Below are 25,775 nucleotides of genomic sequence, written 5' to 3' on the forward strand. Positions count from 1 at the left end.
TTGCATGGTAAAGATAATAAAATTTTTTTCCTGTCCATTGTTGTTGCATGGTAAAGGTAATAGAACTTTTTCCCCCATCCACACTCCAACAAAGAAGAGAATAAAAAAACAAAACTCCTTAGAGTGAGAAAAATACTTTTCAGAATAATACAGAATCTAAAGAACTTTGGCAACATTTATACAAACCTACCTTGTCTTACCTAATGGGTGCAGACAAACAAAAATATTAATAGTTCACTTTTAACATTTCAAATAAATGACTGACAATTTTCCTTTGCAGGAGGCTTGATTTATAGAGCACCATAAATGGCATTTGCACTTTACATGGTATATGGCTGCCTTCTGCTTCATGTGGAGAAGGGATTTGAACTTATTTCCTACCTCCCAAGTGAATGCTCTAACTGCTACTCTGCAGTCATTCTGCTCCTCTGTCCGCATGCATAATTATTTATTCATTTATAGACATTGGAACTGTCATAAATAAAAAGGGAAGGCTAACCACCTTTAAATCCCTCCTGGCCAGAGGAAAAACCCTTTCACCTGTAAAGGGTTAAGAAGCTAAAGATAACCTTGCTGGCACCTGACCAATATGACCAATGAGGAGACAAGATACTTTCAAAGCTGGAGGGGGGAGAAACAAAGGGTTCTCTCGGTCTGTGTGCTGCTTTTGCCGGGACCAGAGCAGGAATGCAGGTCAGAACTCCTGTAAAGGGTTAATAAGCAATCTAGTTAGATATGCGTTAGATTCTGTTTTGTTTAAATGGCTGATAAAATAAGTTGTGCCGAATGGAATGTATATTACTGTTTTTTGTGTATTTTTGTAACTTAAGGTTTAGCCTAGAGGGATTCTCTATGTTTTATATCTGATTACCCTGTAAGGTATTTACCACCCTGATTTTACAGAAGTGATTCTTTTACTTTTCTTTAATTAAAATTCTTCTTTTAAGAACCTGATTGATTTTTCATTGTTCTTAAGATCCAAGGGTTTGGGTCTGTGTTCACCTATGCAAATTGGTGAGGATTTTTATCAAGCCTTCCCCAGGAAAGGGGGTGTAGGGCTTGGGGGGATTATTGGGGGAAAGACGTTTCCAAGTGGGCTCTTTCCCCGTTATATTTGTTAAACGCTTGGTGGTGGCAGCAATAAAGTCCAAGGGCAAAAGGTAAAATAGTTTGTACCTTGGGGAAGTTTTAACCTAAGCTGGTAAAAATAAGCTTAGGGGATTTTTCATGCAGGCCCCCACATCTGTACCCTAGAGTTCAGAGTGGGGAAGGAACCTTGACAGGAACAGTTTCGACAGGAAAAATTGAGACTCTGCACCAGGATATCCCATACCACAGTGCTTTGGGCACTCACCTGAGAGATGGGAAGTTTGTGTTCAGATTGCTTCTACACATCAGAATTGTACCCACATCTCCCACATCTTAGGTGAGTGCTCTGACCACTGGGCTACAGCTTATAAGGCGGGCCTCCCCAGCCCTTTTGCGTGTGTTTAGGCATAGCACACCTGCCCAATCAGGCCCTGCAGGTGCGTTTGGTGGGGAAATGCCTAGTTTGAAGACTAAGGCATAAAAGAGGTACCCATGCATCTGAGGCATCTGTGTACATACATACTTGAAGAAATGTGGGCGTCTAGAGACTTTTAACAGAGGATACTCGAGCACCCAGGGATTTCACCTGTCTAATTCTGTAGACACTAGAGAAGGGGTTTTGAGGATCTCAGTAACACCCAGATGTTGGATTTAGCACCTAAAGTGGCAGTCCCTACCCTGGAATGCATAAAAAGTTATTGCACTCAATGGAGGTCAAGGTCAGTGTGTGGAGTATTCATTGGTTGCAAGAGCTGAAGCAGGAAATAGTCCCGGTACGGGCTAGTCTTCTCAGAAGCACATAGAGGAAGGGGAGAGATTCTGTAGATCATGTACTGAAAGAAATTTGTCAAGTATTCAGACATTTATTATTTTGTACTTTAGGGTCTTGTGCCATATTTACTTTTTCCTCACACGTCAAGATTACAAGGTTGTATGACAGAAAGGGGGTGGGTGGGAACAAAGAACAAGGGGAAGAAAAATGGTTTTATCAGGAAAGGAGCTCCATTTTATATGTTGACGCTTTGCACTTGCATACCTCTTTTATATGAACTTCTCAAAAACACTTTTTACTAACATTAATGACTATAGCCACAATGCCCCCATGAAGTAGCCATTATCATTTTTCAGGGAAGAGTGTGAACAGAGATTTTCAGCTGTCTAAGGCCACCAAGTCAGTGGCAAAGCTGGGAGTAGAACCCAGATCTTCAGATTCCAGGCCTATGTTCAGATTACTAGATAATGCTGCTTTGCTTTTGACATTGAGTTTATGGTGATGGGTAAGACAGAAATTATAATGATTTGGCTAATAGGGGTTACTAGATCACTAATTTTCTTGTTATATATGAAACGAGAAAATGTGTATATATTATAATGTGCTCAGAACTGCTAATTATGCACACAACTAATCTATATGGCCTTGTTTCTCTCACTGTTACCCTCATTTACCTCACCTGTTGCTTAGTTTGTTCTCCAACTGGTTGTGGCTTACCTTTTTGTAATCTCTCTAGGACAGGGATTGTCTCATATTGTGTGCTTGATTGGAGCTTCTAGGTGGTAATATAGTAAAAAGAATAATTCTGTAATATTAGAGAGAGACCAGTGTTTACTCCTGAGGGAATTCTGCACCAAAAAAATTAAAAATTCTGGGCACAATATTTTAATATTCTGCATATTTTATATGTCAAAATAACAAAATATAATCGTGCCAGTTTCAATTATTTTGGTATTTTATTTCAAAATACCTGTCAGAAAGTATGTATCTAACAATATTAGACACCCTCCCTCCCCAAAAAAAAATTTCTGGTAATTTTTTTGATAAATAGATTCCTTACTAGGCATATTAATACAGAACTTTGAGTAATTCATTTAAATTACACTACAGAACTGTATTTCCTGCACCCATCTGAAGCAGGGCAAAGGCTTGGAGGAGTCAGGGGTAACGGAGGAGCTGAGGGAGAGGGAAAGAGCCTGGCGTGAACCTGGAGAGTTGTTGGGTGTGGGTGGGAGAAGTATGGAACTGGGTCTCGGGGGCGGGATTGTTAGGCAGTTGGTGAGCCTCCCCCATGGAGACCCTGGCTGACCTGAAGCCTCTCCCATTCAGTCACACATCTGCCTCTGTCCAGGCACCCCCCATCCCCATGTGGCCTTGCAACCCCCCACTCCCATTCAGTCCCTGGCTCAATGCTGTCACCCCACTAGCTCCTGAGCCCACACCTCACTCTATCCCCCATACCTCCCACTAGCCATTCTGAACCCCAGTCTGTGACCCCCACCCCCCAGCAACACCATGTGCCCCACTCTGAGTTAACCTGGCTCCGTGGGCAGGGTGCTGTGATTAACTTCTACTCCTGGGGGAATTCTGCGCCACTGCACAGAATTTTTTTTTCCCAAACGAAAACCATTCTGTCCCAGTAATTCTGCAGTTCTGCCTTTTGCCCAACAGAGGCCTCTGTGGCACCAGAACAGCTGGCTGTGTTCATGTTGCTGGCTGTTCTGGCACCACAGCGTCCTCTGGTGGGTGAAAGGTGTAACTGCAGCAATTCTTGGGAAGAATGTATTTCCTGCAGGGGGAAAAAAAATTATGCTCCAGACATGAATTTTGCAGTGGCGGAGAATTCCCCCAGGTGTAAATATTGAAGTGCCAGCTTTTGAGTTGTGGAGACTCTCTATTGTGATGACATTCAAAAGTAATTACTATATTAATATCGGTAACAAGAAGGCGATGAAGAGATAAATTTGTGACTCATCAGGAGGAGATGATTAAGTTTTGTGACATTTTTTTCTTTGTGTAATGCATAAATTTACAGTCAGGTCACTTGTTTCCTGTCTGTAGGAACAGGACAAACCCAATGCTGTTTGTTTTGTAAAAAATTACAAAAACGTACAGAGTTCTGGGTGAATATATACAATTTCACTATATAATTATATATATGGAAATTAAGTTGATACTATTGCTCTGAATTCTTGCTGCAGTGTAAATTTACATTTTGGTATTTTGACTCTCTGAGAAAATAGGTCATTTAAGTAGTTCTGTGGACTTGACTTCTCACTAATTGGCGTGCTTGATGGAGGACAAAACCTTCAGCATATATAGCTCTGTAGTATCAACGTTCACTTTGTTTAAACCCTTCAGAAAGCAGAGAAGGACTGTGTGTGTTTTTATTTTTGTATATATATATATATAATTTCCTGAAAATGACTTGACTTTGGTCCAGCTAAATTGGTCAGTGTAGTCATGGTATGGAAAATAAGAAATCGGGGGAAGTGTGTTTTGAGGCTTTTTCTTTCTGCTTTATTGACTGTTTTCAGACCTTTCTTCTTAAGTGTATGAAGGAAAATTCAGAAAATTTAGAAGTGGAGTAGAATCCTAATATTCACAGACATTCTTCCCTATGGGTCTGAAAGGTATTTTAAAGAAACTTATTTTAAATGGAACTTGGGCATGTGTCCTATGCAGTCACTTCTGGGACTAGACCAAGGGCTAGTCATTAACTGGAATAAGCCCTTTGAAGTGATTATAGTAGAACTGTGTTAATTTGACTCAATGTGTGAGCAGCTGACGATCAGGTGATCTTGCCTTAAAATTCTCCAGTTTGGAGACTGGCATATATTTAAATATCTATTCGATTTTATTGATCATCCGTGGAGGACAAAGTGATACTAGACTGGATAGAACACTTTTTAAGAGAGGGGCTGTAACCTGGCAAATGGCTTTTTCATTTAAGTTAAAAGGTTTTAGACTGGCTCCAAGATACGAGATTCGTTGTAACCAGTTCAATAAGGATGGCTGAAATACTTCTTGCATGCCATCTTATTCAGGAAATCTGAGATAGAAATGGCACGTTCTTCTTCAAGTGCTTGCTCAGGTCCATTCCACGTTAGGTACGTGAGTGCTGCGTGCACTGTCACTGGAGATTTTTTCCCTTGGTGGTGCCCGCCAGGCCGGCTCTAGAATCCTTTGGTGCCATGCACTCATGCACTGATATAAGGGGCTCAGTTGGCCCCGCACCCTCTCAGTTCCCTCTTACCTCCCGTGACAGTCACTGGAACAGCTTCTCTTGCTTTGGCAAGGTGATCATTCAGGGTTGGGTTTTTTTCATGTTATTCTCTAGTTATCTTCATTTTAATTTCTAATAGTAGTGTAAATAGTATTATTGTATAGATAGACTCCCCTCTCTTAGTTTAAAGAGGCTTCTTTTGTCTCTGGGGCCTGGCATGCCCTGGTCTCTGGGCTTCAAACCTTGCACGTCCTGTGACAAGCCTATGCCAATGAGCGACCCACACTCTAGCTGTCTGAAGTGTCTGGGAGAAGCTCACTGACGAGTGTTGTCAAATCTGCTGCAACTTCAAGCCTTGTACAAAAAAGAATAGGGAGGCTAAACTATCCTAATGGAAGCCACGCTTAGACTGGCGTTGGAGGCAAGCCAGTCTGACTCAGCACCGAGCACCTCGGCTTCAGTGCAAAGCGCTCCTCTGGCACTGCATGTTTCTTGGCACCATTCCCCCTCTCTGGTACCAAGAAAGAGGCAGAAGAAACAATGGTCCAAGAGGGGACACTCCCTGGTACAAAGAAAAGACAAACAAGGAGTGTGCAGCGGAGCGCGACCTGTGTCATGTCTCTTCTTCACCCCTGTTTTACCATAGCGTTGACTCTGCCCTGCTTGCAGGTGCTGTTGAGCCTGGTACGGGACCATTCACCAACACCGGAGGGACATTGTGGCACCAGCGGGATTTCAATGTCTTCCACCCTGGAGGTCTTTGCAGCGGCCAGGGACCTGATGACACTCCCGGTTCTGTTGAGCCCAATGGGACAATTGTTGGCTCTGGCGAGTGTGTCGAGAAGAAGGGAGCATGTTGCTCTGAACTCGTACCCAGTGCTGGGTTCTTCAGTACCGACCAGAGGAAAACTGGCCCTTCTGTCATTGGCGAAGACTTCTCCGCGCCAGCACCGATCCCCAGACCCTTGGCACCGGTCAACAGAAAAGAAGGGTACCGCTCCCAGATGGTCTCCAGAGGACTCTTCCTCAGAGTTGGGGTGAAGCCTTGCACTCAACCAAGGAGCTGCCACCAATACTAGTCCTACGTTCCACCAAATCTCGGTGCGCTCCCTCCTTCCCCAGTCCTCAGCACCTGGCCCAAAGGACAATGGATAATGCAAGTCTAGTGAAAAGAAAAGGAGTACTTGTGGCACCTTAGAGACTAACCAATTTATTTGAGCATAAGCTTTCGTGAGCTACAGCTCACTTCATCGGATGCATACTGTGGAAAGTGTAGAAGTTTTTTTTACAGGTTTGTGGGGGGGGGGGGGTGAGAGAACCTGGATTTGTGCTGGAAATGGCCCAACTTGATTATCATACACATTGTGAGGAGAAAAGGAGTACTTGTGGCACCTTAGAGACTAACCAATTTATTTGAGCATGAGCTTTCGTGAAGTGAGCTGTAGCTCACGAAAGCTCATGCTCAGATAAATTGGTTAGTCTCTAAGGTGCCACAAGTACTCCTTTTCTTTTTGCGAATACAGACTAACACGGCTGTTACTCTGAAACCTGTCATTGTGAGAAGAGTGATCACTTTAGATAAGCTATTACCAGCAGGAGAGTGGGGTGGGGGGAAGTATTTTTTCATGCTTTGTGTGTATAAAAAGATCTTCTACACTTTCCACAGTATGCATCCGATGAAGTGAGCTGTAGCTCACGTAAGCTTATGCTCAAATAAATTGGTTAGTCTCTAAGGTGCCACAAGTACTCCTTTTCTTTTTGCGAATACAGACTAACACGGCTGTTACTCTGAAGCAAGTCTAGTGGCCATTCTAGAATCCCTGCAGTTTTCTCCTGGTATCAGGGCCTCTGCCCAGCCATTCCTACTTGCTGGTGTCTGAGAGGAGGGCTCCTCCACTGCACCATCCAGCACCCAAGTTGGAATCCAGTACCAAGCCCAGGACCAACACGCAGGACTTAGGCCTGGATGATGTGGTTGGGGTTGAAGAAGAGGAGGAAGACCCCACACACACACCTGTACAGGCCTCTTCTTCCTCCCCAGACAAAGCTGTCTCAGGACCAAGTGGCTTGATGCCACAGGATAACTTTGGACCTCACCAGGAGCTTCTAAAAAGGCTTCTAACCTGGGGCTAGAGATGGAGGTTCTTAGAGTCCTCACATAGCCTCATTGATATTTTGGCCACGGCAGTCCCATCAAAGGTGGCTCTACCCCTCAATGAGGCTGTTATGGGTCCAGTCAGGTCCCTGTGGCAGACCCCTATCCTCTCTCTCTCTCCCCCACCTCAATTTGGGCAGAAAAAAGGTACTATGTGCCCAATGAGAGGGACAGACAAGAACAGTTAGGTGCAAATCCCAAGCAAAAGGACTTAAAGAAGCTAGTGCTGTTTCATAAGAAGATTTATTTGATGGGTGGGTTACAGCTTTGCATTTCCAACCAACAAACCTTTGCTTGGGAAGTACAATTACAGTATTTGGGACTCTATGGCAAATTTTGAAGACTTGATGCCACATGACTGCAGGCAAGAGTTTTCCACGCTGACGGAGGAATGGAAGACCATAGTCAGAGCCTTCCTCCAAGCAGCCCTAGACACAGCTGATGCAGTGGCCAGAACAATGGCTTCGGCTGTTCTCATGAGAAGGTGCTCCTGGCTCCAATCCTCAGGGCTACCACCTGAGGCCACTAGTCAGTCCAGGATATTCCCTTTGAAGGTACAGAATAGATCAACTCAAAGCTCCATGGTCTGAATGACTCCAGGACTACCCTCAGATCTCTGGATCTCTACTCTTTGGAACCTTCAAGGAAGCATTTCAAGCCTCAGGCGCAGGCCCGCTTCTCAGCTCTGCTGCCTTACCAGGACCTGTTTAAAAAATGGAGCAGGGGTTACAAACACAGGCAACTGCCCCCCTCCATCTCAGCTTCACTACCAGAGTCACACAGGTACTGCGAGGCCCCAAACAGAACTTCACAAAATGCTTGGCGGTGGTAGCCGCTTTCCTCAGAAGGCGAGGCGTTCAAGTCTGTCTGTACCTAGAACAACTGGGTGATTCAATCAGTGGTCAATCAGAGGCTCAAGTGAAAAACTGCACCTGGTCCAAGCCACCTTCCATGCTCTGGGTCAGTTGATAAATGAGCAAAAGTTGACTCTCGTTCCTGTCCAGCAAATAGCGTGTATCAGGGCAGTGCTTGACTTGACCTGGGCCAGAGCCTTCCTCCCAGGGGCTTGATTCCAGATAATGTCAGCTCTGATATCCAAGGTCAATGCCCACCCCACCATGACAGCCTCAGACTTTTGAGCCACATGGCTGTGTGCACTTACAAGTCTGGCTGGCCTCTGTGTATTCACTGAACCACACCCTTTGGACTCGGTGATTACAGTTCCTGCCCCAGTCCTTGCCTCCCTCGACTGGTAGAAGGATTCCCCGATTAGTGGTCATGAGCATGTTCCCTTTGTCACTACCAGTCTTTAGTATCCCTAATTTTGGATGCATCTTATCTAGGTTGGGGGGCTCGTCTCGAGCACCTCAGAACTCAGCCTGTGGTCCCAGGAAGAGCTTTCCCTGCATATAAATGTCAGAGAGCTCAGAGCAGTCTGCTTAACTTGCCAAGTGTTCCTTCCCCAGATCATGGGCAAAGTTGTACAAGTGCTTATGGACAACACAGCAGCCATGTTTTACATCAATAGACCAGGACGAGTGTGTTCCTCTACCCTGTGCCAGGAGGCCATCTGCATGTGGGTCTTCTGTGTGAAACACTGCATCCACCTTGAAGTTTCCCATCTTCTGGGAGCCTGGAACGCTGTGGTAGATCACCTCAGCAGGTCTTTCTCTTCTTCTCACTGTAAGTGGTCCCTTCACCCGGAGGTGATCAGATCCATCTTCTGGAGATGGGGATCTCCCCAGATAGACCTGTTTGCAACCAGGTTGAAAAGGAAATGTCAGCAGTTCTACTTGCTATGCAGTCACAGCCCAGGCTCTTGCTGGCGCCTTCCTACTTCCACAGACAGAGCTCCTATTCTATGCATTACCTCCTGTTCCTGTGATACACAATGTCCTTCTGAAAGTCAAGTGAGAAAAGACAAGGGTTATCCTTGTAGCCCCTGCATGGCCGCGACAATGCTGGTTCAGCACACTGCTGAACCTGTCAATAGTATTACTGCTTCTGCCCCGCCCAGACCTGATCTCACAAAATCATGTCTGTTTACTCTACCTGAACCTCAGGGTCCTCCACCTGACCATCAGGGAAGCTCCATGGTTGAACAAGTCTGCCAGGTCTTGCTAGGTAGTAGGAAACCGTGTACTAGAGCAAGTTACCTAGCCACATGAAAGAGTTTCTTGGTGTGGTCTTCCCTATGATGTCTCTCTCCGACTCCGTCACCCCTCCAGTCTGTGCTGGAATACCTGCTTCACCTGAAACAAAGGGTCTGGCCTTTTCATCAATTAATCTGCAATTTGTGGCAATCAGCCTTCCACCCTGTGGTGGACAGTAAGTCGGTCTTGTCTCATGAATTATCCATCCACTTCCTCAAGGGATTAGAGAGACTTTACCCTCAAATTTTCAAAATGATTCCACTATGGGACTTAAACCTGTTCTTGTCAAGACTCATGGGCCCTCCCTTTGAGCCGCTGGCATCATGCTGTCTGTCATATCTTTCCTGGAAGGTCACCTTCCTGGTAGCAATTACCTCGGCCAGGAGGGTCTCAGCAATTATGGCTCTTATATCAGAACCCCCATATCTGATGTTCTTTAAGGACAAGGTACAACTGAACCCCCACCTAGTGTTCCTTCCAAAGGTGGTCTCGCAGTTTCATAGTAACCAGGCTATTTTCCTGACAGTTTTCTTTCTCAAGCCATGCAGGAATTCAGAGGAGCAGTGTCTCCACTCGCTGGATGTTAGATGCGCCCTGGCCGTCTATATTTAGAAGACCAAGCCAATCCGTAAATTTACGGAGCTCTTTGTCGCAGTTGCAGACAAGATGAAAGGCCTCCCGGTTTCAGCCCAGATAATTTCATCCTAGATCACCTCCTGCATTCGTATGTGTTACAAGCAGGCAGGTGTTGCACCTCCTGCCATCTTGACTGCTCATTCAACGAGAGCTCAGGCTTTATCAATGGCATTTCTGGCTCAGGTCCTGATGCAAGACATCTGCAGAGCTGCAATCTGGTTGTCAGTACATACCCTCTCACCCCACTGCACCATCACCCAGCAGGCCAGAGATGATGCCAAGTTCGGAAGAATACTGTTGCAATCTGCATGTCTATGAACTCCAAACCCACCTCCTTGGGTACCGCTTGTAAGTCACCTAAAGTGGAATGGACATGACCAAGTTCTTGAAGAAGAAAAAATAGTTATTAACGTTTCTGTAACTATTGTTCTCCAAAATGTGTGGTTCATGTCCATTCCACGACCCACCCTCCTACCCCTCTGTCAGAGTTAGTCAGCAAGAAGGAACTGAGAGGGTTAGGGGCCAGCCAGACTCTTTATACCAGCACATGAGTGCACGGTATCTGTCAGGCTGGCTCTAGCGCCCTCTGGTACCACTGAGGGAAAAATTTCCTGTGATGGTGCACGCACACCTAATGTGGAATGGACATGAGCAACACATCACAAAGAACAGTATTTACGGAAAAGTTAGTAACCACTTTTTTTTCCTGAAGGGAAGCCCCTCTATTCCAGACTGTTTAAGGATGGGAGGGAAGACACCCCACATTACCTAACTTCATAAAAAAAAGAGTTGATCCTAATGTCCCATAATAAAGCCACACTTGGTGTGTCTACTGTTCTCTAAAGGGAAACGTGGCACTGAAGGATAAGCCATGGTAAGTCATAAAACAAAAAGTAGATTTGTTGATGGAATTGGAGGTGGGATGAAGAGATGCATGTGATTGCTACCTTCATAAATAGTTCCGTGCTCCATAAATTGTTCCCTGCATCATGCAGCCCCTGCCTACGTTTCTAACCTGGTTTCAGAGTAACAGCCGTGTTAGTCTGTATTCGCAAAAAGAAAAGGAGTACTTGTGGCACCTTAGAGACTAACCAGTTTATTTGAGCATGAGCTCACGAAAGCTCATGCTCAAATAAATTGGTTAGTCTCTAAGGTGCCACAAGTACTCCTTTTCTTGTTTCTAACCTGGTCACCTTTTGAATCCAAGGTCTCCTATCCCTTTCTATTCCATCAAAGATACCAGTCTAATTGAGACCTACTTTCCATCTTCTGTTGCAGAAGCAGTCTCTTTGTCTCTTGCCATGCTCCCCTTTGCTTATAGTACCTTTCTCAGTTCTGTTGTCAAGGCTCCACTGTTTTATTCAGATCATTCCAGAGAAATCACCTCTGCCACTCTTAAAAAAATGTGCGTATACTTCAAAACAAAACAAATATTTCAACTACTCAGATGTATAGATTCATAAAGAAGAGAATATCTGTGTATTTAACAAATGTCCTTTCTTGCTTCTCCCTTTTCTTGGTGTCTGTTACTATTTCAGTTGTTTATGTAATCCACTGTTGAAATTGTCTGCTCCTTGGGGTAGGGTTTTTTCATCTTGGTATTTACTGGTAAATGTAGAACAGCTGTGGTCAAATTCTGCCCTCAGTTACACCTGTCAGTCTAATTGTCCTTCGGTGAAAGTTTCGCTCTTGTAAATGAAGGCAAAATTTGAACTGCAACCTGTTTCCTGGAGAACTGGGACCCATATTTGAGTTTCTGGCAAACAAGCAAGCCTTGCCTGTGAGAGAATCAGAGCAAAAAGACAAGGACATACAATTCTTGTGATGTTGGGACATGCCATTCCTGTACTGTCATTTCAAACAGATCTGAAAATTAAGATGTAAGGAGGGGTTTTGTTTTTTTCTTGTGATTAAACTTTTGTGCATTGAAGGTCAGAGCCGTATAAGTGTAAGATAAGAAATTTTTAACTGGTGATACTATGATATGACTTATGAATTCCACGGTGTTCTAATATGATAATGTAATGGTTAACCCCCTCAAAACAAGAACTGCTCTTCATTATCACCATATCTAGAAATGGAAGGAGAAATAAAATTTCTTTATCAATAAAATTTAGTGTCTTCACGCAAATATTTGGTTTACTACCAGTGTGTCAATATATAAAAACTTAAATTAACAATAGGCTTTTATTTTCTACAGTCGGATGGACAGACTCAGACTTGTGCTACTGCGCTAAAAATAGATGTGTAGCTGTTGCAGCTTGGGCTTTGAAGCCTAGGCACGGGGGTGGGGTTTAGAGCCCAAGCTCCAGCCTAAGTTGCAACTTCAAAGTGCTGTCTACACTGCTATTTTTAGTGTGGTAGTGTAACCTGTGGGTGGGCTAGAGTTCACTTCATTGCCCTTTACCAGTGCCTTAAAAAAACCAAGCTCCCATAGAAAAGCAGCAAGAGACCCAGAATTCAGTCTCTAAAGATTTTCAGCAAGGATTGCACGGGGTCAACCTCCACACATTCAAGTCTCAAAAAGAACAAAAGGAATGAATTAAGTACCAATTTTATAAAATCTTATGATAAAGAAACATAGTTAAAATTTATATTTATAGCATAACATGGCTACTTTATAATCTACATACATTATCTTCACAGTTTATTCATAAGCGTAAATAAAGAAAACAAATTAAATCTAAACAGGTCAGTCCCCACAGAAACCCAGTTAAAAGAAACTGAGCTCCCAAATGCTTAGGTTTAGTTTATTTGAGTCTCTATTAGTCTTTGATCACGAAATGTATATAGTCTGCTGAGTTAAAAGCAACATCTTCCCACCACTTGCTTGTAGAAATCTTTAGTTGGAATCCATGAAGACTCTTCCTCCTGCTCTGCTGAAATCAACTCAGTTAACTAGTTAGCTACACAATTAATCAACCACTTAGTTCAGTATATAGATTTAAAAAAAAAAAAAAAAAAACTGCTGCAAAATGCTTTAGAGTTAGGGAAAACAGTCTGCTTTCTGCTCCAGGAGCTCAGCTTCTCCCAAACCATACAGTGCGCATGGCCTTTTGCAAAATAGCTGCCCTGACTACTTGCCCTTATGAAGTCTGAGTTCAGCAACAGGGAACCTATTTAGCATTCCAAAAACTGCCACACCCTATTCCAGAAACTTCTGAGTGTGGAGATCTGATTGCATCTGCCCAGACCAGATATAAAAAATGGTTCAGCATCTGACATACCGTCTTAGGTTGTCCTACAACACAGCCTCTAACAAGACCAGGATGTCCTGGACACTAGGTAACAGGATTGTTTACCTTTACACTAAGAAAGTTGGCAAGGCACCAAAGTCTGCATGTGGTATGTGTCCAGGAAGACTTTGTGGTGTTCGTGCTATGCACCCTAAAGTCCTTATGAGGTTGTCAAAAACAAAGAAGCATGTTAGTAGAGCCTATGGCAGTTCCACGTGTGCTACATGTGTCCGTGAGAGAATCAAATGAGCTTTCCTTACTGAGGAGCAGAATATTGTGCTTTGTGTCTTCAACACCTCCACAACAGAGTCAGAAATCTAAGTGAATCTCTTTGTATTGTCTGCCTAATAAATGAAAATTCAACTTTACAAAAAAAATAAATAAATAAAAAGGACCCAGACACAACTTATTCCTACCCCACCCCCATAGACCTCTTTAAAGAGATCTCCCTATTAGGCACGAGGGTTACCGTAGCATGAGTTCCGTGAGACATAGTCTGCCAGCCTGGGTCAGGAGGTCACTGTGATGGGCTGTGTAGACATACTCATTTCCTTACTCCACTAATTCATACATTTGCTGTGGACTGGGCTGTTGCTTTTACGTCCTTCTGTTGACTTAAAGGAATGGTATGGATTTCTGCTCTAGTTTTTTTCCCTTTCAAATTTTCTGTTTCCCTGTTTCTTACAGGATGATGCCCGACAACTCTTTGTACTAGCTGGAGCAGCAGAGGAAGGATTTATGACCACGGAACTAGCAGGAGTTATCAAGAGATTGTGGAAAGATAGTGGAGTTCAAGCCTGTTTCAATAGATCCAGAGAATACCAGCTTAATGACTCTGCAGCATAGTAAGTGTAGAACTGTAACCAAGCCTGTCCCTCTCCTGTAAAATGGTAAAGATTGTAAGATGAAATTCTTTGAGGCAGTCTGATACTATGCTGATGGGAGTCTTAGAAGTACCTAGATAGAGTTGCCCTTTTCTGGGATCAGACAGCTGCAGCAGTCCTGAAGTAGAAGTCTGAACTCGAAGAAAAGGAATTGGGTGGGGAACCCAAATGTTGTGCTGGAATTAACAGGTCAAATCTGTGAGCAGTGCCCAGAGCAGTTAATGGGAGAAATAAAAACTAACAGGTACTCTCAATTGCTTTATATGGCCAGTTGTTATATTTCTGCCCATATATTGGGGGTGTGGGGTTGAGGGAGGAGTTGTGGTCTCGAGGGAGGAGTTGTGGTCTCAAAGCTACTTGTTCTGTACATTGAAACCTTCCATGACTGTTGGCTCTGAATCAGCATTGTCGATTGAACTTTGCTTCTGTTCCATTACATTAATATTGTGGTAGCACCCAAAAATACCAATCACGATTTGTCTTTGTTGTGCTAGGCACTGTACAGATGCATAGATAAGCCCTAATGAGTTTAAAACTAATTAAGACTAGATGCAGCAACAGAGGATAAACAGATGGAAAATAGGGTAGAAGGAGGATAATAGTAATAAGATCATGTAATTATAGGCTTGTGATGTGTAAATCATGATTCTGAATCATCTGAACGTATTCTAAGTTTAATAAATCTTCTGTTCCTGATTGATCTTCAAATATGCTGCTACTAGTTTTTTTTCAGTACAAAGGAAAGGGATCGGCGCAGAGTGGCTTTAGCATATCTAAAGCATGAATTACCAACACTGAGCAGTACACAAGTGTCATAAAAATAAAGGGAAGGGTAACCACCTTTCTGTATACAGTGCTATAAAATCCCTCCTGACCAGAGGCAGAACCCTTTCACCTGTAAAGGGTTAAGAAGCTAAGATAACCTCGCTGGCACCTGACCAAAATGACCAATGAGGAGACAAGATACTTTCAAAGCTGGAGTCGGGAGGGGGGAACAAAGGGTCGGTCTGTCTGTCTGTCTGTGATGCTTTTGCCGAGAACAGATCAGGAATGCAGCCTTAGAAACTTCTGTTAAGTTAGTAAGTAATCTAGCTAGAAATGTGTTAGATTTCCTTTTGTTTAATGGCTGGTAAAATACGCTGTGCTGAATGGAATGTATATTCCTGTTTTTGTGTCTCTTTGTAACTTAGGGTTTTGCCTAGAGGGATTCTCTATGTTTTGACTCTGATTACCCTGTAAGGTATTTACCATCCTGATTTTACAGAGGTGATTCTTTTATCTTTTCTTTAATTAAAAATTCTTCTTTTCAGAACCTGATTGATTTTTCATTGTCCTTAAGATCCAAGGATTTGGGTCTGTGTTCACCTGTACAAATTGGTGAGGATTTTTATCAAGCCTTCCCCAGGAAAGGGGGTGTAGGGCTTGGGGGTTTATTTTGCGGGAAGACGTCTCCAAGTGGGCTCTTTCCCTGTTCTTTGTTTAACACGCTTGGTGGTGGCAATATACGTTTCAAGGACAAGGCAAAGTTTATACCTTGGGGAAGTTTTTAATCTAAGCTGGTAAAAATAAGCTTAGGAGGTCTTTTATGCAGGTCCCCACATCTGTACCCTAGAGTTCAGAGTGGGGAAGGAACCTTGACAACAGGCTAAATGATTGGTTTAAATTTAAAAAATATAACAAAATGACCGATTCAAATCCATATATAATGAACTAAAACATGATGCCGTTAGTGCATTGAGATACTATAGATCAGTATTTCTCAAACTTTTTGATACCAGGGACTGGCTTGCTGCCTTCCTAAACTGTGTCAGGGAGATCTTGGGGACCGGCATTGGTCTACGGATCAGTTGTTGAAAAACACTGCTGTACATATCTCCAGCCTGCTTTTATCTGCTCTGAACCTGGAGGGCAGCTTGAACTTTCTAGAGTCTTCAAGTCATCGAGAATAGGGACAAACAGGATGAACTTAAGGTAGCAAATAAGTCTGAAGAAAGCACATCCATGACAAAAAGAACTGGAAAGTCACTTTTGTGGGTCATTTTCCTACTTTTAATAAGATCCCTCAAAGTCTCTATGCCTTCAGTATTTTAGGTAACTAGCTTTATTGGGGAAGTAGTCATTCCTTTTCGAGTGATGGTCCCTATTATATTCCACATGTGCCCTAAGCCAAAGCTTTTCAGAGTGGTTTTGCTCAGTGGTCCGCGTATGTGCCCTTGTATTGCCTTGTGGTTTCACCTGACTGATAAAAGGCTGCACCACTTGCCGGATCTGCCGGTCCCAGCGCCAGATTTGCATACCCCTCCTGCTTTTGTCAGTGGCGTCCCAGATGCTTTTACTGGTTCTGGTCCCATCAATGGACCAGATACTATTGACTCTGGGGAAACTCGGAAGCACTCTCAGCCCTCAAGAACTGTTCACCCTGGAGGGAGCGAGGTCACCACGTGTTTTGATGCACTCACCTCTGCAGAGGGCTCCATCTTATGCGTTACATCTACCACCTGCTAGCCGTACCCCTCTAACACATCCTGTTCTATTGACACTGGCATTCATGCAAGACTACGACTCCTGAATCTGACAATCTGGATGTTCAGCATGGTCTGCTGCTTCCATTCAGGAAACACAACTACCAGAGGGTTCCAACAGCTCCATGGCAGTTTACCCCTTTGCCTTACCCAAGAAGCTGGTATCTGTCTCCTTGGGCACAAGTATAACAGCAGCAGGATCAACCGGGTTGGCCATATTGGAGCTCATGGCCCCATTATATGCCTCCAGAATAGTCTCATTTGGCTCAGGAGAACTCCCCTGTTTCACCGTCCCACCTTGTCCGGCAGAGGTTCAGAAATGAGGTTAGATGAGGCACCGATCAGGCCGGCTCCAACGGTACTGGCGGATCGGAAGAGATTCCTTTTGTCATCTCCAGGCGCAGCTGTGTCATCAACACCTTCCTCTCCACCAGATGACTATCGTCAGTTTCAAGAACTCCTATGGAGATAGCCATTGTCTTTGAGATTCAACTGGAAGAGGTATGGGACTGTCAGCACTGGTTACTAGACATTCTGCACACATTGGTACTGGTAAGGGTGGTCTTACCAATCGATGCTGTTCTTCAACCAGCACACACTGTGTGGCACATCCTGGACACTTGTGCACCAACCCCAAAGGGAGCTGCAAAAAGGTACTACACCTCTTCTCCCCCACCCCCAACCAGAACTTTTATTTTCACACCCTCCACGTAACTTCTTGGTAATACAGGCTGTATTGGAGTAGACCAAACAACAATACCCACACTCCATCACGGCAGACAGGGAGGGTAAGAGACCTGACCTCATGGGTCGAACGGTCTTCTCCTCAACTATACTGCAGTTCCAGATCTCTAACTACTTGGCACTGATGGCCAAGAATGGCTTTATAAACTATGACTGGATGGAGGAATTTGCAGATAAGTTACCTCATCAGGCTTGTACTTGATTCCAAGCAATTGTACAGGAAGACAAGTTTGTCACCAAGTCCATACTTCAGGCTGCAGTTGGTTCAGCGGACACATCCTTGCATGTATTGGTGACTGGAATTGTCATGAGGAAGGAATCCTGGTTACAATCCTTAGGTTTCCCTAGAGAGGTGCTAAACACTATTGAGGACCTTTCCTTCAATGAATCACACCTCTTTTATCAGAAAACTGATGATTCCTTACACTGACTAAAAGACTCTAGGGCAGTGGTGGGCAACGTGTGGCCTGGTGGGACGGGCCACCGCTTCTTGCAGCTCCCATTGTCTCGGAATGGTGAACTGCAGCCACTGTGAGCTGTGGGGGGCCGTGCCCGCGGACAATCAATGTCAGCAAAATGTCTCGCGGCCCGCAGTCAGATTATACTGATGGGCCGTATGCAGTCCACGGGCCGCAGGTGGCCCACCACTGCTCTAGTGTCACCTTATGATCCTTGGGCATATATACACTGGAACCAAAGAGAAAATTTTATCGCCCACCATCAGCGCAACAATATAGAACTCCACACTTCTGCCACCAGTGGACATACGAACCTCATCAGAACTGCCCTAAGGTACTCCAAGCATGTCTGCCTGTTCCAGTAATGCAGACCTCTGCACAACACACTGTCATCACAAAAGTGGTCTTTTAGTGCGCCTGGAGAGCCATCAGTCACTCTGCACACCAGTGCTCTTACCCTCCACCCCTTTCGAGGGTCATCTCAAACTCTTTCTACCAGCTTGAGAGTTATATAACAATGGGCAAGTGGGTCTTGGACATCATTCGACATGACTACAGCACAGAGTTTATGATGAGGCCTCCTCCACATCCCCCTCCCGCCCCAGAGATCCCTTTCATGACAGTATTCTTACCCTACAGATGGACTTCCTCCTGCAGAGAGGAGCAGGAGAGCCAGTCTCGGCAGCCTTTTGTGGCACAGGGTTCTATTCCAACTATTTCCTGGTAACTAAGAAGATAGCGGGATGGAGACCATTCGATTTGCAAGTCGAAATTCCATATGATCACACTTGTGGCCATCATTCCCTCACTGGAAAAAGGCATGTGGCTCTCAACATACATATGACCTACAGAAGGTTCCTAAGGTTCAAAGTGGGGCATCGACACTTCCAATACAGGGTCCCATGCAGATTTGCTGCTGCCCCACAAGTTTTTACAAAGGTTTTCTCTGTTGTAGCTTCTCACCTATGATGTCAGGGAATCCTTGTCTTCCCCAACCTGGATAACTGTCTTTTGGCAGTGTGGTCCAAAGAGGAAGCTCAAGCATTGATGTCCCAGCTTCTTCTACTTCTCTCCTCCCTAAGAGAGAGCATCAACGTCGAAAAATCAACTTTGTGCCACCCTTAGTCCCTGCAATTCGTAGGATCTCACATTGATGTGATCTCTGCACGAGCTTATATACCACAGGACAGATTCCAGAGCCTACTGAACCAAATAGTCCTGATAACCTTCAACGGCCTGGTCTCTGCCAAGACCTGCCTTTCCATTCTAGGGCACATGGCGGTGTGCACATACATCACACCCTTCACCCGCCTGCATCTTCACTGTCTACAGCTATGGCTGCAAAGAATCTATTCTCCTATGCACCAATCTATGCACACCCTATTTAATGTTCCACCCAATGTCATCTCTTCTCTTCGGTGGTGGACAGACTCGCTACAAGTCTGCTCCGGGATGCCTTCCTCCCATCCTTGCCAACTGTGATATTCATAATGGGCGCGTTGCTCACAGGCTGGGGTAGAGTGTCTCAACCTTTCCAGACTACTGTATCCTTTTCAGGAGTCTGATTTGTCTTATGTACCCCAGGTTTCACCTCACTTAAAAACTACTTGCTTGCAAAGTCAGACATAAAAATACAAGTGTGGCAGCACACTGTTACTGAAAAATTGCTTACTTTCTCATTTTTACCATATAATTATAAAATAAATCTACTGGAATATAAATATTGTACTTACATTTCAGTGTTTTGTATATAGAGCAGTATAAACAAGTCATTGTATGAAATTTTAGTTTGTACTGACTTCGCTAGTGCTTTCTATGTAGCCTGTTGTAAAAATAGGCAAATACCTAGAGGAGTTGATGTACCCCCTGTAAGACCTCTGCATACCCCCAGAGGTACGTGTATCCCTGGTTGAGAACCGCTGGGCTGGGGCACTTACATTGGAGATCACAAGGCACCTGGATCCATGCGAGAGTCCAGAATGTACATAAACATACTCAAACTTTGAGCAGTACACAAAGCATGTCACGTGTTCTTACCAGTTATCTGTTATTGCCACATCCTCGTCATGTCAGACAACACCACAACAGTATACTACATAAACAAAGTGGCACAAGGTCCCCAGCGCTGTGTATGAAGGCAATTCCTCTGGGAATGGTGCATTGCACATCATATCCTTTTGTCAGCAGCCTACCTGCCTGGTACCCAGAATGCGATCATAGATTCTCTCAGCAAGACCTTTGCAACCGACCACAAATGGGAGTTGCACAAAACGATAATCACAGACAACCTTGGTCGCTGGGGCACACAAATCAGAGATCTTTTTGCATAACACACCAACACCAAGTGCACCCAGTATTCCTCTAGGAAAGGACCCTGTGCTCGCTCACTGAGCAACGCTACGGTCGTCGACTGATCAGACCGGACAAACTATGACCCCTCCCTCCCCCGCGTCCTCCATAAACTCCAGCAGGACAGCCATTCTGATCTCTCCATTCTGGTGTCGTCAGTTCTGGTTCCTTCTTTTTCTCCACATGTCGAAACAACCTCCACTCCAACTCCAGACATTTCCTGAACTGCTGGCAACACAATGGCAGACTCAGGCATCCAGATCCACGGAAGCTACACTTGACAGCATAGATTTTGAATGGACACCTCCATTAGCACAAGAATGCTCATTGGCAGTGCAAGACCTCTTCTCCAATAGCCAGAAGGACTCCACAAGGCAATCCTGCTAGGCCAAATGGACATGCTTCACCTCCAGGGCCCAACAGCAAGATCTTACCCCCAAAGCTGTGGACATCCCTATGCTTTGACTATTTCCTCTACCTGAAAACCTCAGGACTCGATCTCAGCTCTGTCAGAGTGCATGCAGTCACCATTAGTGCTTTCCACCCTCCAGTAGAAGGGTATTTGATTTTTACCCACCCCTAGACCGTGCGATTCTGGAAGGGCCTTTTATGTAAATATCTGCTAATTCAGCCTATCACTCCCTGATTGGATCTCAACCTAGTCTTTACCTCTTTAATGAACTCTCCTTTGAACCGCTGGCCTCCTGCCCTCGCTCTCTTTCTCTCTCCTCTCCACAAAGGTCATGTTCCTTGTTGGCATTACCTCAGCGAGGAGGGTTGGTGAACTGGGAGCCGTGCTGGCAAACCCTGCTTTCACCACATTAGATAAGGACAAGGTCTCACTGTGACTGCATCCCAAGTTTCTGCCAAAAGTGGTTTCCCAATTCCATCTCAACCAACCCAAACTCCGCCTACCCCCTTTCCAAAACCACATGCCTCTAATGAGCAACAGTGACTTCATTCCCTCCATGTGTGTAGGGCCCTGGCCTTTTACCTACAAAGGATGAAGCCATTCCCATTTGTCTACATAGCTGAGAGAATTAAAGGACGACATGCCATTTCCACCCAGAAAATCTCTGTGGGTCTCAGGGTGCATTAACTGTTGCTATCAATTGTCAGGGAACTCCCCACCAGATGGCATACAAGCCCATTCCACGAGAGCACAGGCATCAACCACAGCCATGATGTACGATAGATCCCTTGCAGGTATATGTAGCAGCCACGTGGAGTTCAGTACACACCTTTTCCTCTCACTATGCTCTAGTATGTGCATTTGGTGCCAGATGCCTCATTCGGTGCAGTGGTCCTCTGTTCTATGGTTCCACCATCTTCCTTGCACCCTCTTGTCAATCACCCTCAGTGGAACACAATCGAGCGAAACCACAAGGCAATACAAAGGTGCCTGTGTGGACCACCAAGCAATATTACTTTGAAAAGCTCTGGCGCATGTACATAACCCTCAGTGGAATACATATAGGGAGCACACATCTCGAAGAACCTCCAGTTACAGGTAAGTAACTTCCTCTTCTCTTTCCTGCAATTTCATAATGACAGCACAGTTTACTTAACACCCCTAATTATATCCCTGAAGTTGATAATTTCTGATCATATAGGCAGCCGTTCCTTTTTTCTGTTCCTTTTCAAAGTGAATGTGAATAAAAATCCCATATGTACTATATTAAAAGCACTGAATTGATGGCATGCATCTCAAGAATTTCACAAAGTAAAACACAAGGCTTTATTTTCAAGACTATCTGACTAGAAAGAAAGTTACTGTGGTACAGTGCGCCAAACTAGCCACCTAGTCAATAAACAGAATCACAGAGCATTAAGTCACATGAACATCTGTTGATTCAGTATTTTGGCTGGAACATTCTTCACACATTTATTATTTCCCATTAAGGGACAGCATATTAAAATATTTTAATTCTGTAGACAGGTGTAAAGATAATGAAATGTATTATCTATTTACATGTTTTCCTACTTTATAATTGCTTGCACCAATTGGAAGAAAACCACATATGCGTTCTGAGACTTAGAAGGAAGAATTATTTAAGATGGAATGAATTGCTTAAATTTTCTTCTTTCTAGAATAATATTTTCCAGTATGCATTTTTTTAACTAGCAAAGGCTTGCCAAACTTTTTTAAAATTCTATTTTTAAACTTGTAAATTCATAGATTCATAGATATTAAGGTCAGAAGGGACCATCATGATCATCTAGTCTGACCTCCTGCACAACGCAGGCCACAGAATCTCACCCACCTACTCCTGCGATAAACCTCTCACCTATGTCTGAGCTATTGAAGTCCGCAAACCATGGTTTAAAGACTTCAAGGAGCAGAGAATCCTCCAGCAAGTGACCCGTGCCCCATGCTACAGAGGAAGGCGAAAAACCTCCAGGGCCTCTTCCAATCTGCCCTGGAAGAAAATTCCTTCCAAACCCCAAATATGGCGATCAGCTAAACCCTGAGCATATGGGCAAGATTCACCAGCCAGATATCCAGGAAAGAAGTAAATAACCTGTAAGACTTAAATGTAGTGTGCAGGTTCTCTGTTTTACTCCAAAGAATACTGTCCGTGCGTATGTCTATGATGAAAGCTAAACTGAGTGTGCTGAATAGTTGTGAGGATTTTTAGATATGTTAGATATTTTATCTGTTATAAAAGTTATCTGTGCAAATCTCTTATCTTTTTTAAAATAATTAAAAGCGGTTTATTTTATCTTTAGTTACTTGAATGATCTGGACAGGATAGCACAAACCAGTTACATCCCGACTCAACAGGATGTTCTCAGGACTAGAGTGAAAACTACAGGAATAGTGGAAACTCATTTTACTTTCAAAGATCTTCATTTTAAGTGAGTATTCAAGCTGTACACATAACCCTGTGATATGTTTTATTCAAAGTTTTAAATATTCGTTAACAACTGTGACTTACTTTTATCACAACTTATTTCTTGGCATTTGGAACTATTTTCAGAGAAGATGGGGTGTCCACGCGGAGGGAAGGGCTTGGGGGAATGACTTTCATAGTGAGAGACCAAATACAATGAAATAACATAAACTACTTGGAGGCATATTTAGCATTGAAAATGTAGCACCAGAAAAGCCTATTTAATTCCCATGTAAACTTACATGTTTACATGAATAATGTGCATATATAAACTTCTTTCAAATAATCCTTTTTGTGTAATGTTGAAGAACTAGTGATTGAAAAATCAGCTTTTCTTCTACTTGAAAATCAGTTGAAGAGCTGACGGACTATGAACATTCACTATTTGTGAAGTGAAACCACCAAAATATCTTTTATAGTACATCTAAATGCTGATTTCTATCCCAGTTTGCAACATGATGCTTTGTTTACTGACTAATTTTGCAAATCTGTTTTTTTTCTTCATGAAGAAAAAATGAGACTTTGTAAAGAGAGTTCAGGAAACTTCTAAGGAGCAGACGTTTCTGCATCAAGTCTTATTAAGAGATGTTATCTCTCTGTGCATTAGGTGTTTTGCAACTAAACATTTTGGAATCTCTTCTACTTCTCTCAGCAAGCAAATGCATGAAAGGGATACCGGGGAAGAGTTACATGTACTGTCTGTGTAGTATGTAAATCAACATGGGTTTATGGAAAATAGATCTTTATTTTTCGATGCGATTATAAGTTTGGTTGATGAAAGGAATAGTGTTGATGTAATATGCTTAGGCTTTGTGAAGTGTTTAATTTGGTACCGCGCTATATTTTGATTTAAAAACTAGAGCAATGTCAAATTAACATGGCACATATTAAATGGATTTAAAATGGGCTAACTGATAGGTCTCAAACTGTAGTTGTAAATGGGGAATTGCCTCGAGTGGGTCTCTCTAATGGGGTCCTACAGGAATCGGTTCTTGTTCCTACACTATTTACCATTTTTATCAATGACCTGGAAGAAAACATAAACTCATAACTGATGAAGCTTGCAGATGACACAAAAATAGGAGGAGTGTTAAATAATGAAGAAGACACGTCACTCAGAGCAATTGGAATCATTTGGTAAACTGGGCACAAGCAAACAATATGCATTTTAATGTGGTTGAATGTAAACACAGAATAAAGGCCTCAATTACAGGATGGAGGACTCTTACCTGGAAAGCAGAGACTCTCTGAAAAAGATTTGTTGCTGGTGATGGATAATCAGCTGAACATGAGCTCCCAGTGTGATGCTGTGGCCAAAAGATCTTGGTGGAGGCGGTGTGCTGACCCTCATTGGAGACGAGCTAGTCGACTCAGCACTGAGTATTTCGGTGTTGGTGTGGAGTGCTTCTCCCACTGTGGGAGTCTCTCGACACCATTTCCCATCGCCGATGCTGAAGAAAAAACATAAGCAGGTGGCTGAGAGGGGGTGTTCCCCGACTCTGAAGAGAGCCAACCACGGGGAGCACAGTGGAGTGTGACTTGAGTCTGGCCAGTCCTCTCTGTTGAGTCCAGTCCCGGATCAACCTTCTGCACCAGAGGGACATTGTGGCACCAGCAGAGTCGTGTTGCTGTCAACCCCGGAGGCATTTGTTGCAGCCAGGGACTTGTTGGTACTTTCGGTACCACTGTCGCTGGCAGTACAAGAATTGGCGACGTTGGTGCCAGTGAGCAGAAGGCAGCAAGTTGCCCCAAGCTCCCGTTTGGTACCATCAAGAGGGAAACCGTCCCTGCTGGTATCAGCGCAGGTCTCCTCGCCTCAGCACCGTTCCCAGGCACCAAATAGTACTGCCCCTCTGTGGGCCCTGAAGGAAGGCTAGTCATTTGACTCAGAGTGGAATTGTATTCCCAGCCAAGAAACTGTTCCCAGTACCACCCCAGTCAGCTTATCAGGTTGTGGATCCAGATGTAGGGCTACCCCGAAGTCCTTGGCACAGTGGGCACTGGCCTATGCAGATGCAATGGCCATTTTCGAACCCAGGGGATTTTCCCCTGATTCCAGGCGCTCATGCTCGGTGGTCTGAGAGAGAAAGCATTTCCATCCCATCGAGAAACACCCAATCTGGACTCTGATACCAAGTTTAGTACCGATCCTCAGAACCTAGACCCTCAGGATTGGATCGGTGCAGAAGGAGAAGAGGAGGACCACCTGCCAGTGCAGGCGTCCTCATCATCCTCCCTGGATGAGGTAGTGTCGGGTGAGCGTGTCACCTCCCCACGATGACTTCAAAGCTCACCAGGAGCTGTTGAAAAGAGTGGCCTTGGATCTTGCACTGAAAGTGCAGATAGCTAGAGGTCCTCCCACAACCTGGCTGATATTTTGAGCGCAGCAGCCCCATCGAAGGAGGCTCTTTCTTTCAGTGAGGCCATCAGAGACGGTTTTAAAGCCCCGTGGCAAACCCCATCCTCCCTGCCTCCCACCTCAGAGCTGAAAAGAAGTATTTTGTTCCCGCTCCAGGGTATGATTATTTGTACTCCCATTCCTCTCTCAGGCCTCTGGTGGTCTCGGCGGCCAACGAGAGAGAGAGACAAGGGCAACAAGCAACAACCCCCAAACTGAAAGACTCAGAGACTAGACCTTTTCAGGACAAAGGTGTTTA

The 25,775-nt window shown here is 44.2% G+C and overlaps 1 protein-coding gene across 1 annotated transcript in view; it reads left to right on the plus strand.

Moving 5' to 3' along the window:
• Positions 1-25,775, plus strand: part of GNAI1 (G protein subunit alpha i1) — a 68,071-nt gene that overhangs the window by 25,142 nt on the left and 17,154 nt on the right. The window contains exons 4-5 of the mRNA XM_084616731.1: positions 13,955-14,112; positions 22,955-23,083. Of these exons, the coding sequence (XP_084472857.1) occupies positions 13,955-14,112; positions 22,955-23,083 (287 nt within the window). The remainder of the gene's footprint in view (positions 1-13,954; positions 14,113-22,954; positions 23,084-25,775) is intronic.

This window comes from Lepidochelys olivacea (assembly GCF_965140295.1).
Source record: "Lepidochelys olivacea isolate rLepOli2 genome assembly, chromosome: 1".
NCBI lineage: Eukaryota > Metazoa > Chordata > Testudines > Cheloniidae > Lepidochelys > Lepidochelys olivacea.